At 50.1% G+C, this 21,675-nt stretch overlaps 1 protein-coding gene across 4 annotated transcripts in view; it reads left to right on the top strand.

The window, feature by feature from the left end:
* Positions 1-290: 290 nt before the first annotated feature.
* The window catches only part of NRP2 (neuropilin 2), a 115,027-nt gene continuing 93,642 nt past the window's right edge, over positions 291-21,675 (top strand). For all 4 annotated transcript variants that reach the window (XM_032403885.1, XM_032403876.1, XM_032403894.1 and 1 more), the window contains exons 1-2: positions 291-1,232; positions 15,208-15,385. In XM_032403885.1, the coding sequence (XP_032259776.1) occupies positions 1,160-1,232; positions 15,208-15,385 (251 nt within the window). In that variant the 5' untranslated portion in view covers positions 291-1,159. The remainder of the gene's footprint in view (positions 1,233-15,207; positions 15,386-21,675) is intronic.

The raw sequence follows: 21,675 nt of genomic DNA, 5'->3' as shown, positions 1-21,675 counted from the left end.
GGCGCGGAGGAGCCCGGGGTGGGCGGGAGGTGCGGGTGGGAGAGGAGCGACTGGGTGGGAGAGGAGCGGCTGGACGGGAGCCGCCTCAACTTTGATCGGGCCGCGGCTGGTGGGGGGGGGGGGCCGGGGGGGGGGAAGCCGCCGCCGCCGCCCCGCCCGAGCCGGGTGCCGTGGCGCTGAGCTGTGCGCCGCGCGGCTCCGCGGCTGCCTCTTTAATCAGGAACACAGAAGGGGCGGGCCCTGAGCCGGCGCGTAATCGGATAGCTCTGCCGCGGCTCTGACATCCACATGCTGCTCGGCCTGAAAAGGCTGGGGGGAGCCGGAGGGGAAGCAGAGAAGGCGAGCGAGGCACCAGCCCGCAGCCCGCCCCCGGCACCTCCTCAGACGCGCAGACCTCGGCGAGGCGCTGGGCGAGGTGGAGGTGAGGGCGGGCGCGAGCGAACTCGGAGAGGGGCTCGCTCGCTCCCAGGCAATCCCAGCCGCCGCCGCCCCGCCAGCAGCAGCCGCAGCAGCAACAGCCGCCGCCGCCGCCGCCGCCGCTTCTTTCCTCTGACTCCCCTCGTCAGGCTGGCCGAGCGGGGGTAGTCGTTGGGAAGGCTCCCGCTAGGGGAACCCGGCGAGGGCAGGAGCTGGGCGGCCGCCTCGCACCCGGCCGTCCGGCGGCGGTGGGTGCCTCCGCCCGCGTGTCGGTCCCGGGTGCCGGGGGATGTGTGTCCGTTTACGACTCTGAGATCACACAGCTGCCTGGGGACGTGTGATGCCCAAGGCAAGTCTGGGCTTTTCTTTTTATTATTCTTACTATTTTTTACGCTTGGCTTTCGGGAAATCTTCGTGATGTTGTAGGATAAAGGAAATGATACTTTGAGGAACTGGAGAGGACATAGAAGCGTTTTGTTTTTTAAGAGAGGAAACCCGTCCCCTCTTCCCAGCTTGCTCCCGCTTTGCTGATTTCAGGAGCCACCCTCCTCTTAGTGAGGTGAGAATCCAGCAGGAATAAAGGTGAAGACGGGCCGCCAGGACCCAGGAGGGAAACACTGACCATTAGAAACCTTTGCAGAAGACACTGTAAGGAAGAACGCAAGGGAGAGAAAAACACAAAGACTTAAAATTATACAAGAAATCTACAAACCCAGTTCTGGAGAAAGCCTCCTTCTCCAAAATGGATATGTTTCTTCTCACCTGGGTTTTCTTAGCTGTCTACTTTTCAGGACACGAAGTGAGAGGCCAACCAGGTAAGCCCCTGAAAGTTTTTTCTGTTCATCTCAACATGCTTTTCCCTTTAAAAGCAACGGCTTATACGGGCCCCACGGAATGGCATAGAAGGAGGCTCTCTCTATACTAAATAATTTAAAAGAGAGATCCCAGCCGGCCGGCCCTACACCACCACCGCTCCTAAAACCCAACTTTTCTCTCCTGCTAGGAGTGTGTGTGTGTGTGTATGTGTGTGTGTGTTTTGAAACATAGAATTTGGCGGTGTTCAGATGTCACATATGGACTGAATCAAAGGTTTAAAAATACTACAAAGCTTTTGCATTACAGTTTTTGGGATTTTTTTCCCCCTGTCTTGAAGCAGAACACATCTCCCTTGAGTTTCTTCAACCTAGCCAGTGAAATATAAATCATTTGCATTCTCTCCACTTAGCTACATTGAGCAATGTTAACTGAAGAGCTTGGGAAACACAAGAGTCTAGTTTTGGTTTTCCAATGCTGTGGATTCTTTGCAGAATGCGTGGATACGCCTCAGAATCCTAGGGTGCAGGCTGATGGAACAAGTTGGCCTGCCGCTGAGCTAGGGGCTTGGGGCTGGGCGCTACTGGCCACCGAGGCGGCTGGTCGTCCCCGCTCTCTTTCCTGCATCCATGTGTTTTCTGGGAAAGTAAATCATGTTCTTTTAAAAATTATTATTAGATAAAACAGACTGCATGGCCTTCGAAGGTCTCTTACTCTTGTGAAGTGGTTAGAAACTTTTGAGTGGAATTTGTTCTCAACCACTGCCAAAAAGGGTGTGTGGACAGACTGCAGAGATAAGGACTGCAAGGCCCAGAACAGTCTAGGGCCAGTATTTGGCAGCGGGGAGGAGGGCTGGCAAGGGGCACACGGCCTGAGAAGGGATTTCTGGGTGCAGGGAATCCAGTGGGGCTTGTCCTTCCTTCCCCACACCACTCTCCCCAGAGTGAGCCTCTCTCTCTCTGAGAACAGTGTCGGGAATCCGACAAAACTCTTGGAAGCTGCTACAGGTGATTGGGAATGGGGAAACCATCTCTGGAGGAAACAGGGAAAAGAGAAAGAGGAGATAAAGCCTTCGTGAAGTGCCCTTACCGGAAGGCACTTACAAGGCTAAGGCCGGCCTGCGGCACTGGTAGGGCTAACCCCTTTGCGGCTTACCGGGCACCTCCCCTCCATCACAGCGGCCTCGGGGGTCCTGTGGGAGCCCCAAGGGGAAGCTGTGCGTCTGGTGCTCTGGCCCTCACCGCCAACACTCCCCATTTAAGCTTGAGTGTTTATTTGAGGGAAAGGAAGACTGAGGAATTCCTTTCCTATCCAAATCCACACGCTTGCTGCCCCTCCTCCTCTGCCAGAACTGGTCTTCAGGGCCGCTGCAAATCGTGTCGGAGAGATGGGCGCAGGTCTCACTTGTCTCCCCATCCCCTCTTGCCTTCTAAGTTCCCAGCTTGAAGCGAAATTAAATTACCTCCCACAGACCTAGATGCTGCATAAATTATGTATGTTTGTGTGATTCGCTGTGTGCGTGTGTGTGTGTGTGTGTGTGTGCGCGCGCGCGCAATGAAGATGCCCACGGTATATTATGTATTCAGGCACGGACTCTAGTAGGCCCCGGCGAGCGCGCGCACACTGGGGCACACACCGGCGCGCGCGCGCTCACATACACACACGCGCGCACACACATACACACACGCGCGCACACACACACACACACCCAACTTCAGGTTCCGTGTGCTTTGCGAGCGGGAGGGGACGTGAAGACTCAGGGGCCATCTCCTACCCCAGATGTTCGCACATCTGTCCCCGAGCGCTGCGCGGAGTGTACGCGTGTGTGCGACACCCGCTCGAACCCACTCCCGCTCTGCCACCTGCCTTTTGCGCTCTCCGCAGAGCCCCCTCCCACCCTAGCCCCGGGCCGCGCTGCGTCACTTCTAGAGAAGCCCCGAGGCGCGGAGCGCGGGGCCGGTCACCCACTACGACGCCGCAGGCAGCCTGGCACCCGGGGTGGGACCTCCTTGTGGGACGCGGAGCTGGGACCCGCCCTGGGTGGATATCCTCCAGCCCCTCTAAGAGGCGATCGCAAACCGCGGGGAACTGCGGCTTCCCGTCGGAGCCCCCGACTGGCACCCGGGGAGCTGGCAGCGGGTGGCAAAGGGCGAGGCCCTACTAGACCTCTGACTCACCCGGTGCGCGCCTGCCGGGAGGGGGCCGAGCCCAGCCGGCCGCAGCGGTGGCGGGAACCCGTTCCGAGAAGGAGTCAGGGGAAAGGGAGGGCGGAAGGTGCAGGAGGGGGAGCGACTGAGCAAATAACTCCGCGGCCTCGGCGGCAGCCTTTCGCACTAACGGGCGGCAGGGAGGCCGCCTGGGCTGCGCGCACCAGGCTCCCCCACTCTCTGCCCCGCCGCCTGCCTGCCTCCCTGCCTCCCTCCTGCCTGGGCTCGGGGACTCGGGGCCGCCCAGCCGGCCCTGCCCTGAGCGCCCCCTCCTGTCTCCCGCGCTGTGCGCTGAATTCCCCCCGCCGCCCCTGGAGGGCCGGCGCCGAGGGGCTGAGGCCCGGGGCCGGCGGAGCTGGGGATCCGAGCGCTGGCCGAACCGGGGGGCAGGAAGTCGGGGTGGGACTTCAGAACCGAGGGCGGAGGGGGCGGAAAGGAGCCAGCTCTAGCCTCGGGAATGGGCGCAACTTGCACCGCCTCTAGCAGCGCCCAGCGCCCGCCCGTGCGCCTGAGCAGGTGAAGAGCACGCGGCGCGCGGGCATCCACGTGGTGGGGACGTGGTGGCCCCCAAGCCTGCCCCACCCCTCAGCGCGGTCTCTAACACCGCATCGATTTGTTTGGGCTACGCAGCAGAAACAGAGCCGAACGATCCATAAACATTCTATTAGGCACAAATATGCCCAGCGAAAGCAAAACCGAGGCTCAAGCCTGGGAGAAGTTGGCCGCTTCCAACAACTCCAGCCTTGTCCCCTCCTCCTCCTGACTAAGGACACCCCCAGGGAGAGGCTTGCGGCATTTCCTCCACGCCATCCAGTGCCAGAAAGTTAAGTCGCCGCTGCGGTTCTCCGCTTGGGAGGAACCTCTGCAGTCGCCGGCGCGGTCCGCCTCCCCTCCCCCGCCGCCTCGCTCCTTGCTTTTCCACGTGAGAAAGAGAAATATTCACGGCCAATGCTTCATTTTCACTGATTGATTTCTTTTTAATATCAACACAAGTTAATGGAGGCGAGGCGAGCTGTGATTAAACGGCTGCCCCCACCCTTTGCCTCGGGCTCACTGCACCGCAGTTTTTCCTACCGGGTCCCAGGCGCCCGGCGGCTGGGTGGGGGGCACCCGCAGAGCAGAGCCAACGTCCAGGGGCTGGCGGGGACGGGGGCCGGGGGTGGTGAAATGAACCGGTCTCTCCTCTGGGAACCGTGGGGGTGGGGTGGGAATCAGCTTTCCTGGCAGGCTTAGGGGATCCGGCTCATCCGTGTCGCAGCTTCTGCGGCTCCGGTTGAATTTCTCTTGAAGGGGAGGGGATCCACGCTCCGGTTTACTGGCTTGTGCTCACCGCTCGCCGCCCTCCCTCCGCCCCCCTTCCTTTCGGCTTCAGACAGAGAGGAGAGCCCCCTGGCGCTATCCACTCCTCATCAGCGCCTGGCCACGAATCTCCCCTTTGCTCGAGTTAATCGTGGTGGGGGGAGGGGGGGCGGGGCGGGGGGGGGGTCTAGGGTTTGCTCAGGAAATTATTCTGGCCCTGACAATGGGTTTCTTCAGATGGTGGCAACTCCCAGCCCCACCGTCTCCACCTCTGGGACACGCCGCTTGGGGCCAAAAGAACCCGGACCCTATAACCAACAACCTTCCCTCCCACACACACCCCCCCCTCCCTCTTCCTCCAGAGCTTTGATCTATGCTTGGGTTTAAACACCATTGCCATGGACACGGGCAGACGCGGTCAATCAACCTTGCGTCTGGAGTGGATGATCAGATAAGAGGTGTAAATTGTCTGTGGGAGACAGGTCTGCGTTCAAACAAATCCTAAAAGAGAAGCAATGACGTTCTAGGCGCCTGATAAGGGTTTCCTTTTTAGCCCCTCTCCCCAAAATGCGGGATGACTATGCGCAGGTGTAATGATTTGCAAGCAAAACTATGAACTCCTAGATTGTACACAGACGGCCTGCTCTAGGCTCTGGGGACTGGTCTCATGCCCGCATTCAATGTGTGCCCAGTAAACTTTACCCCATAAGCAGCCACCCAAAGTAGCGAAGCTGTTACCAGTTGCCAACAGAGCACACAGTGCAAAACAGTGGAAAGAGGAGAGCTCCCCATGAGTGCTCCAGGCAAGCACCTTCTTGTTCAAGATGTGCCTGGTAGAATTGCGAGTGCCCGGGCAGCACTGCGGGGTTGGACTTTTATGTCAATCTGCCCTCAGATTAAGTCACAGAGCACCCAACTGGCAAAATGTAAGGTTGGAAGGCTGCAGTGACTGGAACCCCAGGCTATCTAGACAGGACTCCTGCTGTCTACCAAATGGCTCTCATCCCCTGCTGTTGAATGTAAAGTCCACATTCTGCAACAAGAGAGGTCAGCTCCTATCTTCCTTAGTATAGAAAAAGTTAGAGGAGTCCAAATGCCAATTCACATGCAATAAGGCATGAATGTAAACAAGGGCTGGGAGGGGTCTGGGGGCATCTGTGGGGAGAAACACCGGGGGCTCAATGATCGTGAGGCCCCTGCCTGGTGTTGTTCATTTCATTCAACTGCTCATTAAAGTAATCAAGAGAATGAGCTGACTTTGGGTGATCAGAGTGTGGGACAATTCTTGGTTGATAGAATTCAGAGCCAGGTTTATTGGTAAGGGTTTTCAGATGTGTTCCCCAAAAGCCCAGCTGGGAAAGACGAGGAAATAGAGATGAGATTTTCCTTTTTTAGAAGTTGGAGCAGAAGCATGATACCTTTCAATTTCTAGTGCTGTTGAGAAAGGACTTGAAATGTGACATCTGGGCAGTAGTTTATGTTGTCATTAACATATTTGAAGTATTTTATCATCTGACCGTTATCTGCCACTCTGTGATCTTTGAGGCACCCTCCTTGAGTGGCAAACATGAATTTGATCCCAGAAGTTAGTCTTTGTACCTTTCCTTCCAGGTAAGGAATTCACTTTTTTTTTTTAATTAACCCATTCCTGGAAGATACTGTGTAAGTTTGTCCTAGAGAGCCTACAGCGTTTTTCAAAGCTTTATCTGCCTTGATGAGAAATGGCCTCGGGGCTTAATGGTTTCATTACATAACAGGATTCAGTGAGGCTGGATTCCTGGACACAGTGGCCTTGTAGCGTGGCTGGCCCTCCAGGAGAAAGCATCTTCTGAAGGTTTAGGAAGCTGTCAAGTTTAGATAAGGCTGAGCTCCGATCCTATGGGACCTTGGTTGTATTAATAAGAAGAAATTAATTTTTAACCACTGGGAACGTTGCCAAATTATGTGACCTTTGGCAGACCAGCTGTGCTATAAAAATAAATCCCCCATTTCTGAAAATGCTGCTCCTATCCAGTAGAACAATAACAATGTGGCATTTAGGATGGGGATGAGTGAGGTTGAGGTGACAGAAGAGAAATGGGAGTTGGCCAGCAAAAAACCCTCCATGTTGTGACACATGGTTTCAGACCTGGACATCCTATCCACACCACCCTCCCTCCCCCAAAGACACACCTTGGTTTCCAGTACACAGGAAAGAGGGCCAGGATGACAAGGAGCGCGGTGCCAGTGTGTGCAGGGAGGGGAGAAGATGTTAAGTGCTTCCAGCCCTCCCCACACCCCAGCCTTGAACACATCTCTCATTGTTCACACGGACAGATTACTGGCACGCGGGAAGAGCAAAGGGAGTTTTCTACACAGGCAAAATGTTTGTCTTTCCCTAAATGCCACTAAATAAGTTTGTCACGTAGGAGTTTTGGGGGGCCCTGCCTTGGGCTTCCCAGCTTCTGAAGCACTGAAGCCAGTCTGCCTAGGTTGAAAATCCAGCTCAGCCATTGGCCAGCTTGGCAGTCCAGAACATTCCATCTCTCTGTACCTCAATTTCTTTATCTGTAAAGTGTGTTTGATAGTAATACCTACCCCATCGGGGCTTTCTGTGCTATGGCAGATTACATAGAGTACTGTTTGGTCCAATTCTGAAAGCATTTATCTTCAGAAGAGCTTCAGTGAAGTTAACTGTATCTCGTGATCATAGAAAGTACATTATAACCATTGTGATAAGTTTATGCTATTTTTATGAGTTTTTGTAATAAGTAAATAATTATCATTCTCAGCTCTTACTCCACTGAACATTTGTCTGTGTTTTATAAGCTTCAGATGATCTCTCAGCACACTGTTCTTCAGAGAGCAATATTCTTTGCTGGATTTTCATCTTAGATTTACGTCTCCTCGTTGCATTTTTTTCTCTCTCTCCCGCCTTGTTCTTTTGCTCTCGGTGTTCTCGTCTCTACTTAGTTTTTTTTTAATCTCTCCCCCTTTCCTTTCCTTATCTCCTCTTCCATCCTTCATCACTGCAAGTGTGCTCAGCAGGAAGCACTGTGCAGAAGGTGCTCCCCCAAAAGTTATTCTCCTCTGGCATCAAGGCCCCTCAGCAGCTGAACTCAAGAAAGTCATCATAAAGACAAAATAGCTTTTACCCAGCAAGACTCTTAATAATCCCATTTCCCTCTGGGTCTTCATAAAAGAGTCATGATCTAATCCAGGAAAAAGGGAGGGGGCTGGGAATAACAAAAGGAAAGCTCTCCCCAGTAGCACGCAGTGGATGGGGCTCCCGGCCAGCCTAATGCACATATCCAGTGAATCCCTGCTCACCGCCTCCAAAGGTCCCGATAACCAATGATCTGGGCTCTGGCCAGTCTTTCAGCAAAGAAGATAAAGGGAATTGCAACCTACTGGGCCGAGCAGTAGTAGCAATAATTGTTTTGATAAAGGGGGAAAATAAAACAGATGTGCCCCAAAGGCATATTGGGGGCCAGGGGAAGGGAGATGGGGAGGGATAGGTAGAAGGAAGAGATCATCCATTATCAGCAAACAGTTCAGTGATGAAGTAGTAGTGTGCACCTTCCTGGTGCTACTGATAACAAATATCTAGAACTCACCTTTGGGAGGGTGAGAGAGGGAGGGGGTGAAGAAACCCTCAGATAAATTATTTTTACCATCACTAGGATTAAAATGTAAATATCCATTGAACTGCATCATTATTATCCGAGGTTTAGAATGTCTTTGGAGACCTGGTTCACATAACTGAACCTTGACTTATGACCAGGTATCATGATCCCAAACACGTTAACTGAAACTCTCAGTTCACCACTAAAAAATCTTCACATTTAATAGCAGCTATGGGTTGGGACGGAAGGGTAGTACTAGAGAAGCAGAACAGTTTGAATAAGGCTTCCTCAGAGTTTGTGCTAGCTAGTAATACTTTTGGTGTTATGTTAGTCGACTAGTAATTGATGAATTCATCAAACCTCACTGAGTCTGACTTGGGCAAGGCTCTGGGTTTGATCCTATAAAGTTCACCAAAGATGAATGAGGAAGGAGTCATGCTTTCAAGTTGCAGTGGTCCAGCGGAATGGTTAAGGCTGTCCCGAGCCCTCGCACACCTTAGAAGACGTTAAAGAGCTTCTGTCTTGGAGGTTTGAGATACGGAGGCTGGGAGAGTACCCTTGGTGTGGGAGACCAGGGAAGGTGGAGGTGGTATGTGAGCCTTGACTGAGAGGATGGATGGGCTTTAAAGCTGGAAAGGGGTATCAGGGGAAGATGAGAGCAGAGAAATGGACACTGGGTTTATTTGGGGAACACTCAGAAGCTGCAGTTTAGAATGTGTGGAGGGAAATAATTGCAAATAAGGTCAGAAATGATTCATTAGGCTAAATGCAAGGCCCCATTGCTAGGCCAAGGGGTTTGGATTTCATTCACTAACCAATGGGGAGCCCCTGACATTTCACCATAAGCCTTCGGTTCAGTTAATCAAAATAAATGAAAAAAAAAATTATATTACCTTTTTTTCTCCTTTGGTTTTTGGAGAGACCTCAAAATTATTCTTCCTCTATTTCCTTCCCCAAATGTCTGTTGAAATGGGCAGGAATTGTAATCCCAGATCTCTCATCAATGGCATCAAAATTGCATTTGCAATGAGGGCTGGAAAAGAGTGGACATAAATATAAGCTAATGATATTATATTGGCTGCCCTATTGGAATTGCATTTGTTTATGATATAAGATGACAAATAACAAGGTTACCACAGGTGGCATGATTCGAGGTCAGAGGAGGTAATCACATCAAACTTACGTCTTAACGATTAAATGAAGGTTCATTTTTAGAATCCAGATTAAAGGGAAGTGATTTTCCAAAGGTCCCCTTTCCAGACCCAATTCCCGGTTCTGTCCTCGGTGAATGCACTGGAGGTGTTTTGGAAGAGGGAGCTTGCCTGGTTCCTACTCCTTTCTCCATGCTGATGTGCTGCCCTCCTCTCTCGCCCTCTCTTCCCCTCCTTCCTGCCCTCCCAGAGGTTCTTTTATTCAGATTTTGAACTTTATCACTGCAAAAGTTCACAGGGATTTCCATTTGCTGTGCCTTCAGGAGTGCATCCTTCACTGCCACCCGGCCCCATAAATTGAATAGATTGCATCCCTTCCCAGTTGCCTTAGGAAGTGGTCAAACAGCCGCATTCCTGGGCTGATGGATTGGCTCATTTCTTCCCAGCTTAAGCCAAGATACAGATTTTATGAGACTGTCTTGTGACAGACTGAAGTCGCTTTGAATAAAACAAAATCCAGCCTCAGCTCACAGAAATAACTCTTAAAAAGCAGCTTATCCGGGGTTAGTGAGCAAACTTTGGTTCAAACCCCGAGCAGGGGACTTAGATGATTCAGGCAAGGGATTTGAAGAAACTTTTTGGTCTTCCTTTCTATGTATCAGTGTTGCTCACATGCTCACACACAGAACTACATAGCCACAATATTTATAAATACGCAGCTACAGACTCGGTTAAGGAAAGAAACTCACGTCAGTAGGGCTAATGTGATTAAAAGACATTTGAACTCTCCGTCATGCAAGACAGGCATGCTCATCGGAAAAATCCTAGAGGTTGTTTCAAGGCTTACCAAACAGATGAAACAGGAGTAACACCTTGAATAAACATCTTGTTCTCTAGGAGGGGAGAGAATCTATGGGTTATAGGTATAGGATCTTTTCCCCACCTCATTATATAGGCCTTGAACTTAAGAACTGGAACTGACCTTTAGGATCACTCCTCTCCTTTTATGGATGAGAAAACACAGTCTCAGAGATGTTTCCTGACTTACCCAAGGCCACACAGCTTGCCAGTGGTGAGACCATGTTGAAGACAAGGCTTCTTCTTGCTAATGAAGTGGCAAGGTGACAACCGTCTCTCTTTTTAAGCAGGAGAAAGAGCTGCTTCTTTACCTTGCTGCTAATAATGAAATGAAAGCAATGCCCTGGAAATAGGAGCAGGATGGGATTATGCTGTGGATAAAGGATATATAGAGGAAATAAAGTCTCTTATTTTCAGGGAAAATGAGACCGACTGCTCTCCACAGGACCCTCAGGGATATACAAGAAATAGATGTCTACTAATCCTTCTACCCCTTCTCTTTCACGAAGCATTTTAAAGTAACAAGGGAACAGAGGTCTAGTTCAGTGGGTTTCCAACTGTGCTCCCCAAAGCCCAGCAGAGTTGACAAGGGAACTAAGGGGCCCAGAATCTACACCCCTTCTCGCCGCCCTACCTCCTGCACCCAAGAGAGCTCCACTTCTTTCTACCTGCTTTGGACATCGGAGTTCTGGGTAGAGTTTTGTTCGAAGAGAAAACAAACACTTCTAAGAAGAAGTTTGAAAACTCCGTACTTGATTTAATCCACCCATTGAATTACAGTGTAGGAAGCTGAGACCGAGGAAGGTCATCGAGCGAAGCATCCACTGCCCTCTTCTTGTTACTCTGGGACCCCCCCACTTCCCTTTCTAGCAACTCGGTCCCGTCATCCCAGACCCACCTCTGGCAGCAGCCTAACTCTCCAGTCCCACGTTCAGCCAGTCCTAAACTTCCCTGTTTGGGCCAAGGCCATTTTCCTTCCGTTCAGCTAAGCGCAGTGATGGGACTGTTGTTTTGCTGAGGGACTGCCAGCAGGCTGTTGCCCAGCGTCACCTGGTGCCCTCGCCTGGCCGGGAGTGAGCCATTGTCATTCTAATTATTTAAAAGTATTCACAGCAGTCAGGGCTTCCTTTTAGTGAATGTTAGTGTCAAGTGCAGGCCATGCAGTGTTCCTGTAAAACAACTCCGGTTGAATTTCCTTAGAAGGCGGACCAGATTTTTAGGTTTTCTTTTACTTCTTCTCATTACTTCCTGAAAATCAGCTATTACCAAGGAACTGGTGGTGTGTCTTCAGTTGGGTTCTGTAGAAGGGTGAGTTCCTTCTGAAGCTGGCAAAGAGCCTCAGAATTGTGAGTGGGTGGATACAAAATTGCTTTACCTGATCCAGAGCCCGGTTACCTCTAGGCCGCATCAGATGGTGCTTAGGCCTCCAGCAAAAGGAGGGCTCCTGAGGAGGAGGGGAAAAAAAGAGAGAGAGAGAGACAGAACGATATAAATGTCAGAAATAATCTGACATTGACCATGTCCAATAAAAACACTGAAATACTCATCATGGGGGGGAAAAAAGTCAGACCTTCTTGACTTTAGGACTTATTATTCCCTTTCTTTCCAATTAGGTCTAAAGGTGTCACTTTAATCCTTTTATTCTTGGGCCTCTGAGGTCTATATCTGGCCTGAGCTGGCTCATCCCTCGGGCTGCTCTCCCAGATGTAGGAGAAAACCGGCTCTGAACAGCCTGGGGCAGGGTGTGCCTGCTTCTCTTTGGGAAATGAATTTGCCCCAGGTGAAAGGTATTCACAAAATAGCTGGAGAAAGAAGTCCCTTGTCAACTCACCGAACAGGGTCAGTAGCTCCAACTTCGACAGGGTCAACTTCCCTTCTGTATGTGGAGATTGGCCTAAAGGGGTTTGCCCTTGAGTTCAACTCTCTTTTGGCTGGGCTGGACTCCTCTGACACAGGACAGAGGGCATTTATGCTGTTCCTTCTGGGACACAAGCCAGGCCTCCGGAGTAATGGATGGTAGAGCTCTTCAGAAGAAAGTCTAGTTCATTTCTCCTGGGGGCGTGTTTGTGTTCAAGAAACGAAGGGTCCCCAAACCTGGAACTGAAACCTCAATGATCAAGAAGAGGTGTAGAAGGATTAAGTGTGTTTTCTTTACAAGTTTTACTGATATCTTTCCAGGATTCAGTCCTCTCCAAGAAAAATAGAGGCAGAAATTGTAGTATTTATCTTGGTGGCCATGTGTCTGTGCAAACGATGTGTGATATTTTACGAGTGGGTGTGAAAGTGTGTGCGGGGCTGAAGTGTGACTTTCTAATATGTGTATGTATCCGACGTCTGCTCAGTATCTATATAAGTGTGTGCTTCTGAGTGTGAGTGCCATGCAAACAAGAAGGTGAATTTATACATGCTTTGGTATTGAAGGGGTTAACTACACCAAAGCAAAGGCAGAGGTTCTAATGAGTTTTCAAAAATTTTAATAAAGTGCCTTAATTTTCTTCAGATAAAGAAAGGACAGAAAAAAAGAAATGAGTTACTCTTTTTTCTTTCCGTTAAATTTTTACCATGGAAAATACAGACTATCAGCTATGGATTATATATAGTTTCAAATTTTTTTGAGTGGGGAAGTGATTTCTCTTGGTGTGGATGGGAAATGAAACCTTCCTATGAGGAAGTTTCCTGTCTTTATTGCTGATTGTGTGTGCCTGGTCTGATTCCTAAAAGCTTGAACATGGTGGGGTGGGGGGAGTTGAGGAGGAGAAGTTCTCCTTTTGGGAGTGGCTGGAGAGAAGCAGAGCAGGGGTGGGAGGAGGGAGAGAGCGTGGATGATGTAGAAACCATCACAATTACTGAACAGGAGCTCTGCTCAGGGTCCCTCTGGTGAGTTACAAGGCGAACAGTGTGGTTTGGGGGTGAGTGTGAGTCAGGGCTGCAATTTTCAGCAAAAGAGCGGGCAGAAAATCCCCTCCCCTGCTAGCCTGGTAAGAGCCGCTGGTGAGCTAAGTCCCCACACCTCTGCTTTCTCAGAGGGTCCTTCTCAGCCCGATCGCATGTGCCTGAGCCAGCACCAGCGGGCCACAGTTCGACTTGCTGGAAGGTGCTGGGTACCTGGCATGGCAGTGGTGTGGGCAAGGCTGCGGGGATTGGCTGCGGAGGGATGGGCGGTCCCGGGCCTCCTCTCTGTCTGCGGGAGGGCTGGGCCCATTGTCCTGCTGGACTGGGGAGGGTGCAGGGTCATTAGTTAGAGGATGATGTGGGCTCTGCTAGCCAGAGGAAATGGCCTGCTTTTGTTTTCTACCCGGTAGGAAATGGAACCTGAATCCATTAGATTCTGGGCAGTTCAACACGGCACAGTTTGAGCACTTGGAGGCACGATGCCTAAAAGGCTACTTGTGTGGATTTGTGTGTCCCAACCACCATTGTGCGGCATGCCCATCTTTTATGCATTTAAAGCCTGTCAGGCTGGTAATCTAAAGCAGAGGTCTGGAAGACAGTAATGCCAACAGACATGGGGAATAGTAAAGTGCACCTGTAGAGTTAAAAAATGCATGACCCTTTCCCTCAAAGAGCGAACACAGGAGAAAGACCCCGTCCTGTAGGGTGGCTGCTGAGCCGTAATGCATAATTCACGGGCCCGTGCTGCTCCATGCAGATGGCGATATTAAATCGTGATTGATGCTAAGAAAGGCGCACATCTCAGGAAGGTCTCTGGGAGGCTTCTGAATATTTCCAGGTCTCTCGTGCCTTCCCGTCCTCTGTTCTACTGCGGTATTAAGCAAACCCCCCCCATTTCCCAGGAACCCCTCCTGGGGATTGCAGAACTTCGCTCCCAAATATATGAGATTCTTCAAATGTCATCACCCACCTTTTCTGCCTTTGAAGTCGCCCCCTTGCCTCCTGGCCCACAGGAAGCTGTTTACCTCCAGCCAGGCCCTGCTGGGAAGGAGGGGACAGCTACCCCCCCTGCAGTGGCCTTTCAAATGGCCAGGTCCCGGTTGCTGCTGGACAAAGCAGCAGCACACTCTGGTGGTGGTGATGAGGCAGGAGGGATGGCGGGTAGAAAGCAAGGGAAAAACACAAAGCACTTTTGTCGAAGCTCTGAGGTCAGAGCCAGTGAATTCTCCAATGCAGATTTTTTCCACTCGGTGTATAATGAAATAATAAATCAAATTTGTGGTGTATGTAGAATTAAATGTTTGGGGTTTTTGCTTTTTCTTTCTCAAAAAAAAAAAAAGAAAGAAAGAAAGAAAGAAGAAGAAGAAACAGCAGCTAAAATCACCCTCCAGGGCCTATTCTGGCCCAAAGCTGAAAATGTTTCCTCCACATCACATGTAATTGTTACCAGGCTCGCTTGTGGGTCGGCACCACAAAACCACTATTGTCAGTTCCCGGAGCCCTTACTTCTGGCGGCCTGGGCTGGGCTGGGAGACACCCAATGAAATGAAGGATTTATGAGATAAAGATAGAGATGAGAGGTTCGAACAAGAAGATGGGCCAAGAAGAGGAGACGAGAAAAGGCAGGGGGCATGTTACGTTTGCCGCTCTCTTGTTTGTTTCATCTCAGGCCATGTAATTGGGAATGTTTATGATCATTTTCTGGAATATTTTGATTTGGGGAGTGTGTGTGATGGTGCACGTGTGTGTGTGTGTGTGTGTGTTCAGTTGGGTGAGTGCGGGGGGATGAGCTGAAATAATCTCTTCCACTGAATGAGTAAGTAGGTTAGTCTTCTGGACTGCCATAAAAGGTCTGTAAAACAGTTTTAATCAGCCACTGGTAGGGAAGAGAAACAGGGAGAGGGGGGGAAAAAAAGAGGCTGTAGCATATTTGAAGTTCTTTGGGTTCTTTGCCTTCTCTTTCAGACTCACCCTGTGGAGGTCGTTTGAATTCCAAAGATGCTGGCTATATCACCTCCCCAGGTTACCCCCAGGATTACCCACCCAACCAGAACTGCGAGTGGATTGTTTATGCCCCTGAACCCAACCAGAAGATTGTCCTCAACTTCAACCCTCACTTCGAAATCGAGAAGCACGACTGCAAGTAAGCGCCTGATTGTACATCCGTGAGCCACACACTCCTACCCACTGCCCTGGCTCCTGCCTCTTCTGCCACCTAATGGCAGCACCCCTAACCCACCTGCTGAACAGTGGCCCCCAGAGGGAAACCTCAAGATGACGTTCTCTTTCGGGGGAAATAAAGGCCTAGGGGATCCCATAGTATGGAGGAAAGAGCCTTCTTGAGTGAAGAGTGTAGAGAATAGCGCCCTATCTTCAAAGCGGGCAGTGGAGGAGAATTCCATCTAGGGGCTGGGGGTGGACTGCAATATACCAGCTCTTGACTTTGGAATTTCCTTTCCCCCTGGAGATCTCCCCATTTCCACCGCCGCCATCACATGTAGAAACCCCACCAGCTTCCTTAATGAACTAGTAGCCAGATCCCCACGTGGAGACTTCCTCTGCATCCAGCCCTAGAGGATCAGCCTGTTATTTTATGAAGCAGCAGCTGGTTTCCTTACAGAAAGAGAGTTAAAAATCTGAGTCTACACTGGTAGGTCTAAGATTCGCAATGGTTCTTGTTACCTGTGCTGTCTCAAAGCTGATGTTACAGATTTATTTCACCGACACCCTTCTAACTGCTTTACAAATATCACTCTATCCAGTCCTCACAGTGGCCCTGGGAGGTCGGTGGTGTCAGGACTAGCATTTTGCAGATGAGAAAACCGAAGCCCAGAGAGCTTGTCAGTCACCCGAGGAGGCTCAGTTGGTCTCATAACATCAGTCCTGCCACCTTGGAAATGTGCAGCTTAGGAGATACCCAGTGGGCATTTAGACAGCCATGAGTGCTTTAGGAATGCCTTCTTGACACCAAAGTCCCTTAAATTAAGGTGAAGGAGCAGGTAGCTTTGTAATGTCAAGAATTCGTGAATGTGCTTTATACCATCTAGTGGACTCTATCTGAAAGTCTTTGGTCATTGAAACAATAGTGCAAGTTTTCTGTACAGAAAAGAATGTACCAATGATCATGTCCTGCTTCAAATGTGCCCCTATGATGTGCCTGCCACTGGGTGTTCAGTGTCCCCTTATGATTCCTAAACAGTCTGGACATTCCTTGCGACCAAGGCGTTGCAAGTACGGAAAAATTAATAAAGGGGCCAGCTGGTGAGAAAGGGGCAAGGGAGCAGGCCTACCTCCGGGCCAGTGCATCCTCGTGGAGGAGACAAGGCCCCCCTTGAACCAGGGCTAGACTGTGAGGCGGTGCATTGATGTCATTGTTATCCTCCTAGGACTACTTCACACCTACATAATGGTTTTCTCCTAGCAAGAGGTAGTCTGCACTGAAAACCAGAGGGTTTCTGGGCTGGCTGCCTCATGTGATGAAGAGTCATAAGACGGATTTTCTAATCCCAGATCTACTCTTGACTCAGTGGATGACATAGGGTAACTCATCAGTTCCTCTTTGTCTGAGTTAAATGCACAGCCTGATACACTCGTACAGCATCTCAGGTCTGCTGAGTCCCTGCAGTGGACTTTAGCAAGAGTTTCTGTTCGAAGAGCTCCTATATTGGATGTTTTTGCTCCCAGTGCCTTTGGCTGGGCTGTAGAAGGTTGGCACAGACAGCAGCGTAATGCACAGAGAGCTTGCGTCTGAGCTCAGAGAAATTTGACTAAGCACCTCTGTCGACTGAGGGCCAAATTCTGTTATGCTTATGCCAGCAAATCTCCCAGGGAAATTGCTAAGGGGTCATCTTATGTATATTCATATTGGAAGTAGAGGAAGGCATGGCTTTTGGAAGGAAAAACTCAGGGAGCCATGTTGGGAAGTATGCAAGGCCAGGAAAACATGCTCCTGCCCTGTTTGGGGCCACGGGGGCCGCCTTCCCCCCACAGGACTCAGCCCCAGGGGTGGGGAGAACTCAGGTTGCTGGAGTCTCTGGCAGCAAAAGGGGACAAGGATGTTGCCTCTTGCTGGACTTGAAGTAGGGGAAGCAGACAAGTTACAGGTTATCTTCTGGCTTATCATCCTTACTAAGTAGCTTCCTGTTTTTCTCCCCACTCCCCCATGGATGCTTCTAGCTTGAACTGAAAAGATCAGGAAGGTCAGAAAAAAAATCTTTCTGGGGTCTCTTTTCCCCAGTGCCAAGTTGTCAGAAAGGCTTGGCTGGGGTCAAGCCTCCACTACTTAACCTCGTCCTTAATTCTCTCTCCCCCCCCCCCCCCCCCATTTCCCCTCCATTCCCCATTTCTCTGTCATTCTTGTTGATTTTTTTTATTTAGAAAGACACATCCGGTTCTCTCAATCTCTCACCCTGCAAGGTATTTTTAACATTCTTCCCCAGCCATTTGCATTCAGAATAAATGAGCTTCTCCTCCCCCACTGCCTTGTTCCACTAGCTGGTGAGAGGAACAATTAACCTAATTGAAGGGTTCGAAGTTCTGTCTGGTTCCCCGTCTCTCCCACTCTGTCCAAGGGAGATCCTGGGTTTGGAAAGCACTTACTACCAAAGGAAATTAGACTCCTTTCTCTTTTCATTTCCGGTGCATGTTTTGAATTGGCCTTGACTCTCCAGGCCCAAAGCGTGGATGGACGCTTACCAAGAGAATGCCTCCTGCACTGTCCTCTCCCCTTGACAGGGCATAGCGGCAACACCCCTGCAAAAAGGAAAAAAAAAAAAGGGGGGGGGGAAGAAGATAGCAGGAGGGGAAGAATGAAGGGGGGGAATCAGAGGGGGAGACGAACCATGAGAGACGATGGACTCTGAGAAACAAACTGAGGGTTCTAGAGGGGAGGGGGTGGGAGGATGGGTTAGCCTGGTGATGGGTATTAAAGAGGGCATGTTCTGCGTGGAGCACTGGGTGTTATACGCAAACAATGAATCATGGAACACTACATGAAAAACTAATGATGTAATGTATGGTGATTAACATAACAATAAAAAAGTAAAAAAAAAAAAAAGGAAAGTGAGTAAGAGCAGCCGGAAAAAGCCAGCCCCACCATGGAGGAAGGGCCGCGGTCAACACCTCCCCGTCCTCCCATGTGCAGGAGTAACTGCAGAGGTTGCCCCGAGATCCAGGAGCAGGCCCGGCCTGGTGGCCCCTGGGCCCTTGGCTCTCTGTGCCTTGAAATCCACAACCCAAGGGTTGAGCCCGTTGAAGAATAAACCCCAGACAGACCTTTTCCCTTTAACAGCCGCTTGTTAATTTTGCTTGGAAACTTTCGCTCACAGCCCCAGCTTTGCCTGAGTCAGCCATCTCAGGCCACCACCATCTGTGGGGAGCTCTCCGACTCCTCCCTCGGGCTGTGAGCAGGAATCCAAACCCCCAGCACCCGCAGGCTGCTCTGTGGGCAGAAACCAGAGGCCCCCGTGGCCTGGCCACACAGATGTGGCCGAGGGACCAAAGGGCCCTCTGAGCAAACAGGGAGAAGCCACTCACTCCCTGTGGTGAGGAAGAGGGTACTGCTGCTTTTCACCTGAGTCATCCGGCAGTAGGCGGGACACTAGGGCTTTAGAAACATATGTACACAGACTTGAATCTTTTTCCATTTCTAAAATCTAAGATATATGCGTTTTTTAAGAATACCCACCTGCATATGATACACAGCTTATTCATGAGTCCTCAGATCGGCATGGCATCCCTCCCCATCCCAGAGGCCCAAGTAAAACCAAAACCAAGAGTCTGGGCCCTGTTAAGAATTGGTCATTTCCAGATGGGTGTCTTGAAAAACGTGCTTCACAAAGTGCACAAACCACTAGGAAGACCTGAAAGAACATTTCTTGGGCTAAAGAACCCACACGAAGTTTATAGGAATGATTTTATGCATGCATTCAGTGCAGCTTCATCTCATTTACCATGGGGGAACCGCGCTCCATCCAAGGGAAATGTTTAGATACTCAAACCTACTCCTATTCAGAGTTCCAAAGGTCTTTTTTGAAAGGATTTCTGATAAAGAACATTCTAAATCCCGTGCCACACTTCCCTGTCTTCTTAAACAAAACCAATAGTAAGGGGAGTCAACTTTTCCTTGATGATTCAGGCCTCTAATTTTAAACTTCAATTTTTGAGATCGAGGCCGAGTAATGTCCAATTTGGATCAGGGAGGTTGAGAGTTGAGTTTTTGTTGACCTTTTAAACTTCCCAGGCCTCAGTTTCCTCACCTGCAACACTGATAAGTACTTTGCAAGATTGCTTTGTCTTGTCTATACGGATACACAATGAATTAGCAACCGCATTAGCATCTTTGTCCTTTGTCACGGGAAATTCTGCGACTTTTTTCTATCAATACTCTTGCTGTCACTTCCTGTTAGGTGTATGCCTGCTTCCTGGAGCCTTCCGCTTCTGACTTGTTTTACTCTTTTATTGTGTTGTACGGATTTTGCTTCTGGAGGTCTTACTGTCCATTGGGAAGTGCTGGTCCTGGGCTCTTGGCTCTGCCCCAAGCCAGCGTAACCCCAGGGCCAGCATGTCTGCTCGGCTTCAGTCGGCCAAGCTCATGGCCGAGCAGACTCTGGAACACACCCTCAGGGACAGAGTGTGAAGAGCATCAGTGCACGGAGTCCCCTGCATCAGTTGAGGTGCTCAAGGTCTTTTCTTCTGAAACCCTCCCCCCAAAGCCCACCCATGTTCTAGATATTGGAGGTTTAGGGATATTTGGCCTCTAGCTAAGTGTCCTGGATAAACAAGGTACTCTTGTATTTATGGCCAGAGGAGCTCTCTAAATCGTAGTTGTGTCTATTTCTCCCAAAGTAGGGGATAATATCTTAGAGAGGTAGCAGCTTCCCAGGTTGATAAACTGACTCCAGTCAACATAGGGAACAGACAAGACCTCAATAATCTAGCCCCTCCCCACCCAGTCAGTAGTGACTTCCTATGCTCAGTGAGCACCCTCCATTCCAGTCAAACAGCCAAAGACAACCTTATATCTGCATGAGACCCTGTGAGTGCCCAGTGCTTGGACCGGCCTCCCTCTCCCCTCCACAGGGACCAGCTGAACACTCCCCTCGTCCTCCCCTCTGTTTCCTTGATTCTTCCAGTTATGGGTCCCAATGCTGAACTCCCAGAGCATTGTGTATTGCCTTGATTTGCTGGCTTGCCTTTAGTTCATGGGTGGTCAATGTTGTATTCTGAGCATGTAAATTCTCTAAGGGCATGGACTACATATTTCATTTCTATACCCCCAGGACACCTGGTCTTGGAGTATTACGCAGGTGCATGCACATGATTGTTTCGGTGTTATTTTTACATTTGAGTTGCCAGGACATAGGTCAGCATGGCATGAACCTGCACTGGAAGCAGACAGAGCTGTCTTCCCTATGCGTCCATCTTGTGATGTGATATAATGAGAGCAGGAGGATGAGATATGGGCTTATGGAGCTCACTAAGCTCTCTCTGACTTGGCCTTTCACCAACAAAATGGCAATGGTCCATGCATTCATTCGTAGTTACTAAACACCTACTATGTACCACACATAATGATAGCATTGGGAATGCAGTGGTGAGTAAATCATGTTCTTTGTCTTCATGGAACTGAGAGTTTAGGAGCAAGTTTGGGGCGCCTGGGTGGTTCAGTCAGTTAAGCATCTGACTCTTGATTTTGGCTCAAGATCAAGTCCCATGTCGGGCTGAGTATAGAGCCTGCTTAAGATTCTTTCTCTCTCCCTCTGCCCCTCCCCCCCCCCCACATTTGGGCACACACACTCTCTCTAAACAAATAAAATAAAATAAAAAATTTAAAAAATATATGGTTATTGATGATAAAGCTACCACATCTAGAGCATCACCTCTGAGACCAGCACTTTGCTAAGTGCTTCACATATATCATCTCATTGATCCTTGAATCAAAACAATGCGAAGTCATTGTTACTCTTCCCGTTTTACAGATGAAGAAACTTGGACTTAAAGAATAACTTCTGGCCCCAGGTCCCACCCGTGGAAATGGCAGAGAAGGGATTTGAAGCCAGAATGCCCTGCTCTGCAACCTGTGCTCTTTACTCTTATGATCTTCGCCTCCCCCAGCACTGTGTATGTCCACTGCGGATGTGCTCCGGGCATGATATGTGAGCTCACAGCACTGAGATCCAGCCTAGGCTGGGGAGATCAGGGAGGGCTCCCTGGAAGAAGTGATCCCAAAGAAGTTAGCCAGGCAGAGTGGAGGTGTATATCTCTGGTGGTCCATGTAGAGAGCATCACGTCAAAGACAAGACGGGGAAACAATCTGATGCCTTAGGGAACCACAGTAAATGAAGGGTCATCCTTGTGACTTGCTGATCAACAAAACTCCTTTTCAGGGAAGAGGTGCCTGAGCAATGCTATTGAATTTTGTTTCCTGGCCCG

This window comes from Phoca vitulina, unplaced genomic scaffold (assembly GCF_004348235.1).
Source record: "Phoca vitulina isolate PV1807 unplaced genomic scaffold, GSC_HSeal_1.0 scaffold1, whole genome shotgun sequence".
Lineage (NCBI taxonomy): Eukaryota > Metazoa > Chordata > Mammalia > Carnivora > Phocidae > Phoca > Phoca vitulina.
This window is presented reverse-complemented; position numbering and strand designations above follow the sequence as displayed.